Source organism: Macrobrachium nipponense, chromosome 18 (assembly GCF_015104395.2).
Source record: "Macrobrachium nipponense isolate FS-2020 chromosome 18, ASM1510439v2, whole genome shotgun sequence".
Taxonomy (NCBI): Eukaryota; Metazoa; Arthropoda; class Malacostraca; order Decapoda; family Palaemonidae; genus Macrobrachium; species Macrobrachium nipponense.
In genome coordinates, this window is record NC_087211.1 from 72,963,154 (window position 1) to 72,968,894 (window position 5,741).

At 39.1% G+C, this 5,741-nt stretch overlaps 1 protein-coding gene across 1 annotated transcript in view; it reads right to left on the bottom strand.

The window, feature by feature from the left end:
* LOC135197159 (vascular endothelial growth factor receptor 1-like) overlaps window positions 1-3,951 on the bottom strand; it is a 125,739-nt gene extending 121,788 nt beyond the window's left edge. The window contains exon 1 of the mRNA XM_064224139.1: window positions 3,430-3,951. Coding sequence (XP_064080209.1) covers window positions 3,430-3,844 — 415 coding nt within the window. The 5' untranslated portion in view covers window positions 3,845-3,951. The remainder of the gene's footprint in view (window positions 1-3,429) is intronic.
* Between the last annotated feature and the right edge of the window lie 1,790 nt (window positions 3,952-5,741).

Genomic DNA, 5,741 nt, shown 5'->3' on the forward strand with positions numbered 1-5,741 from the left:
GTATGTAAGTATGTACGTGTGTATGTGTCCCATGTACTTTGACATGCATTGGGCAATTTCAACCAAACTTGGTATACATATAACTTAGCATCTGGGAAAGAATACTGTGGGGGTAAGACAGGCACCAAAGGAGATGGGAAAGGGGTGAAAAGTGAAAATAAGTGAATACGACAGATATTAGTGTCTAATACATAGATTTTGAGGTCACCGATATGAATAGTGAAACTCCCGATGTCCTTAAGTCCAAGTTCAACGCCAATAGGATGGGGGTGTTGGGGGGTTGGAAGGGGGTGATATGTAAAAATAGCCAAAAATCACATAGTTTTTGAGGTTGCTGGGGTGAATAATTACACTCCCAATGGCCCTCAAGTCCAAGGTCAGCCTCAATAGGAAGTGGGGTTGAGCAGGGGTGGGAAGGGGATGACATGTTAAAAATAACCTAAAATGACACATAGCCTATTAGTGTCTAATCCATAGATTTCAAGGTTGCTGAGATGAATAGTGACACTACTGATGCCCTTCAAGTCCAAGTTCAGCCCCAATAGGAGGGTTGAGAAGGCGTGGGAGGTGGTTGACAAGTAAAAGTCACAAAAATGAGTGATATTAGTGTCTAATCCATAGATTTTGAGGTTGCTGAGACGAATAGTGACACTTCTGATGCCCCTCAAGTCCAAGTTCAGCACCAATAGGAAGGTTGAGAAGGAGGTGGGAGGTGGCTGACATGTAAAAATCACAAAAATGAGTGATATTAGTGTCTAATCCATAGATTTCAAGGTCGTTGAGATGAATAGTGACACTCATGATGACATTTATGTCCGATTTCAGCCAGGATAGGAAGGCAGGTGAGAAGGGTTGAAAGATTGAAAAATAAAATGTAAAAAATTATGAAAACTAGTGTCTAATCCATAATTTTTGAGGCCGCTGGGATTAAGAGAGAAATAGTGAAATGTAAAATGTCAGATGCCAGGCAGTGTAACTGAAGCAACTATCTCAACGAGAGAGAGAGAGAGAGAGAGAGAGAGAGAAGAGAGAGAGAGAGAGAGAGAATTTTATTGGCTGTCATTCAGTTTTCCTGGACGGCACTGGGAAGTAGTGAGAAGAGAATGGCATGTAAAAATAACCGAAAACAGCAGCTATTAGCATCTAATTTATAGTTTTCAAGGTCACTGAGACGAAATAGTGACACTCCCAATGTCCTTTAATTTTAAATTCAGCCCTGATTGGAAGAAGGCGAGGGAGGAAGGTGGTGACATCTATAAATAACCGAAAGCTACAGATATTAGTGTCTAATACATAGCTTTTAAGGTCACTGAGAGAATAGTGACATTCCCGGTGCCCTTAAGTCAAAGTTCGGCCCTGATAGGAAGGAGGGTGAGAAAAGGTGAAAAATAAAATGTCAAGAATTATAGATATTTGCACCTAATCCATAGTTTTTGAGGTCACTTGGATGAACAGACACACTCCTGATGCCCTTCAAGATCAAATACAGCCCCAGTAGGAATGGGGGTGTGAGAAGTGGTGAAATAAATATAAAATGTCAAAAATGCTAGGCAATGTAACTGAAGCAACTATTTTAATAGGAGGAGAGGGAGGAGGAGGAGGAGAAATTTATATATATATATATATAACATATATATATATATATATATATATATATATATATATATATATATATATATATATATATATATATATATATAATGTGTGTGTACAGAGAGAGAGAGAGAGGAGGAGACGAGAGAGAGAGAGAGAGAGAGAGAGAGAGAGAGGGAGAGAGAGAGAGATTAAAACATTGGCACAACATTAGGGGTCTGAGACAGGTATTTGGTGTCTACACGTTGTTATTTGAAAATAGCGGCCTTTATGCCAGCACAGGCTCTTGCCAATATAGCAGTCATTCTGATGATATGCAAGTGATATAGATAGTCAATTGGCAACGCTCAGTTGTCAACTTCCTTAACCAAGAAGAGGCAGACGGTCAGTTGGAGACAGAACTGTGAGAGATGGGAGAGATCGTTCCCCCGTTTGTGAGGCATGTACTTTCGTTTGTACGCGTATTACAGGCCTACTAGTTCAGGGTACTTGTGGAAGACGCATTCTTTGAGATGAACGAGAATAGATCAAGTGGTTGCTCCGAGTGTCGGGAGAAAACGCCATCGAAAAGGTAGGACACATTCTATAAAAAACTTAGAAAAACTGTTACTTTTGAAAAAAGAGAGAGAAGTGTGAAAATACTCTCTTTATGTAAATACTCTGAAAAGAGTGATGTGGGGGATGTCTATATACCTATTATCTTTATTACAAATGGGTCCGATTCCATGGTTGATTAGAAACGGGATTCTCTAACCTGACTAATACGAGACAATAAGACACTTTTGGGTTTGGGAGTGTAACCTTAGTCAGGAGGGTAGAATGTTATCTTACTGGTTTCTTTATGGGTAGATTTGGGTGTTTATGCCATTATGACTTGTTAATCATTTTGTTCTATGTTATAACCAATTGCTTTGGGAAATAAATAATATTTTTTATATTTATGCAGTCTTAATAAGCCTCGTGACATCTTATAGACAGGGCACCGTTGGCAACAGGTAAGAGTTCCCAGTTTGTGTAGTTTAGGGGATAAGGAGGGGAAAACATATATATATATATATTATATAGATATATATATATATATGACTGGTAAAAATGTTCTGTAACAACAGAATTCCATCTCAAGATTATTCCATACGCTATTGTCTATTAGGTTTTCACAAAATTTCTAAATGGTTAGCTGGCCTCTTTCCCCTTTTTTTAGGCACTTTTTCTCCCAGTCACATTAAACGTTCGGAAGATTTTTTGTCACAAATTCAGAGAAGCCACTATATGTATGTATATATCTATATATATATATATTAATATGATATATCATTTTGATGGTTGCGTACTAAACTTCAGCCAATGACAAAAAAAGGAGCCAAAAATGAACTCTTATCTTTGAAAACTAAGCGCGCGTGAATTTTTGAAAAAAATATTTTTTCCGCTTCGGCGCTCACTCTGAAACACCTCCGGCACACGGGAGACATTTTTTTTTTACCGCTTCGGCGTTTAAGGGTTAACTTCTCAAAGCCTTCAGATTCCACTGTACAGCGTATATATATATATATATATATATATATTACATATCTATATATACACACACACACACACACATATATATATATATATATATATATATATATATATATATCTATTATATATATATAAATGTGTGTGTGTTGCTAGTCCAATTTCCCTGCCCAACAGATTGTGACGACGGTGTCTAGAAAATCATAGTGGCCACCCATCCAAATGGTAACCAAACCTAATACTACTGTATTCCAATGACCTGCAGACTAGCGACGTAAACTACATAACGCAGAGATGTCTGTAACACATCTTGACTTCACGAACCTTGGTCTTCAAGAGAAAGGTAGTTGACACAGTTCAAGAATGGTTGAGTCAAATTTAATTTCAAGGGCTTCACTTCCTCGTCGTTCTGACTGTACAGCTTGAATGATGACTCCTGCGTCTTGGTCAAGAAAATGGCAACGTTGTGGGAGCAATTGTACCCATCAATGACAATTTCTTTCGGAACTTCGACGTCCTTGTAATTATAAGGTCTATAAGTCTTGAATACATGGTGGGTATTATTCCAGCTACAGCTACCAAGAGCGACGAGGTCAGACTCCTCAAAAGCCTTGGTTAAGTTAACGTCTCCAAACAGCTCTTGTGTCCCGTCGCACGGTGAGACTTGACGTGCCTTGGAGACTTGGCAAAGGGCTGAAAAGGCGAGGACGATGAAAAGGAGGTTCGTGCCTCTGGCCATTCGTGCCGTTGAGAAGAAGAAGAAAAGGCGGAAATCTTTGGATTCTGTTGCGCATTGAACAGAATGCACTTCAAAACAACACCGCTGCACTCTGTCCTCCGGTTCACTGATCTGAAATTCGTTAGTTTCGAGGTAGTCAACTGCGGATGCGAGGTTATCGAGTGGTCGAAATCTTGACGTTTTATAGATATATCTACTTGAGCTACACAAGTGACAGTACAGATCAGTAGCTGGCATTCACGTTTCAAAAGACATTGTTAATGCAATCTGCAAGTGCAACGTTGCAAAGCTGCTACACGAATTCAACTGAGAACGAAAAAATTGTAATTTATTCAATGAAATATAAACAAATTATAAATTTCGTCCATATGTTTTATCATTTTTGAGTGTTTAAAATGCGCAAACGTGCTAAGAGCTCCCCCCAACCCCCACAAAAAAAAAAAAAAAAAAATCTTAAAACGAGCTACATATAGCATGGAAAAAAAAGTCGTCGCAGAAAAGATGGCTTATCACACCATTCTAAATAATCCACGTCGTCGATGATAACATTTGGACGTTCAATCGGGACAGACCACTTCGTTCAACTTCTCACAGTTTATAAGATCATTTTTAGCTAAAAGAACAAAAAACGCGCACCATGAGAGAGAAGCAGCGGAAGAAATAAGTACCCACGTCAATGTTGTTACCAACTTGAACTTAGTTTCTAAGTTCTTCGTTTATGCTGACATGGTCACTTGAATGGAGTTCTGGATCAGATTTTGTTTGTCCATTTGGACAGAGGGTAAGGATGGTTTGCGTCTGGTGGAACGTCTTTTGTTATTTTTACCTGCTGATGTGGGTGTGAACAGCGCTGGAAGGGGATTGGTTCATTTGTTTCAATTTTCACCAATGGGGTTGAGTTGAATATCATATTTTGGCCAAAGGCCAAACACTGGGGCCTCTGAGGTCATTCAGCTCTGAAAGGGAAATGGACAGCAAAAGGTTTGAAAGTTGTAACAGGAGGAAAACCTCAGAGCAGTTGCACTATGAATCAAGTATTAGGAGAGAGTGGAAAGCAAGATGAAGGAAGAGAATATGGAAGGGGGTACAGTAAACGGAACGAAAGTGGCTGTAGCTAGGGGCCGAAGAACCTTAAGTAATGCCTACAGTGCACGGCATGCGGTCCACTGACGGCACTACCCCCCTACGGAGTCACCAATTGTGTGGGATTTTGGAATTCAGGCTCTGCTTCAATTCCTGGCCACTGTTTGTTTGGAGTATGAAGTGTGCACTGAATATTATTTATTTATTTTACTTCTGATATTCGTTTTGGTAACAAATGAGTAGCTTCAATATACAGCAATCCCTAATATCCTCCAACACCGGCTAGCATCTAGCAGCGGACAACTGTAGGCCGGCATTATTTGAACCATATCATCGTTACTTTTCACATCATAAAAGAAAAGTAAGAGCATTTTTGGAATCCTCGAGAAAAGTTCTATCAGAATAATGTGTCTTTTTCTCTCTCTCTGCAACTAATATTAAAGAAACTAACTCGTCCACATCTCTGTCCGGATATTTGGACGATAACGGTACCCGTCTGAAAACCGTCCCCTAATATCACCATTAATTTTCATTGTAGGAGAAAAGTAAGAGCATATTTGGAATCCTCGTGAAAAGCCTATCAGCATAACGGTTTCTTTTTCTTTACTATGAATAATAATAAAGAAGTTAGCATGGCTGCATGGATATCCATATCAAAACGATACCCGGTTCAAACAATCACCTATACAATCTAAAAATGAGGCGTTCACAATATTAAGGGTCCCCAGAGCTCCCAATCGCATTTTTTTTTATTTTGCTCCAAAGTCTTCTAAAAATATCCTACTTTACCCATGGTCGAAAACCCCATTATCTA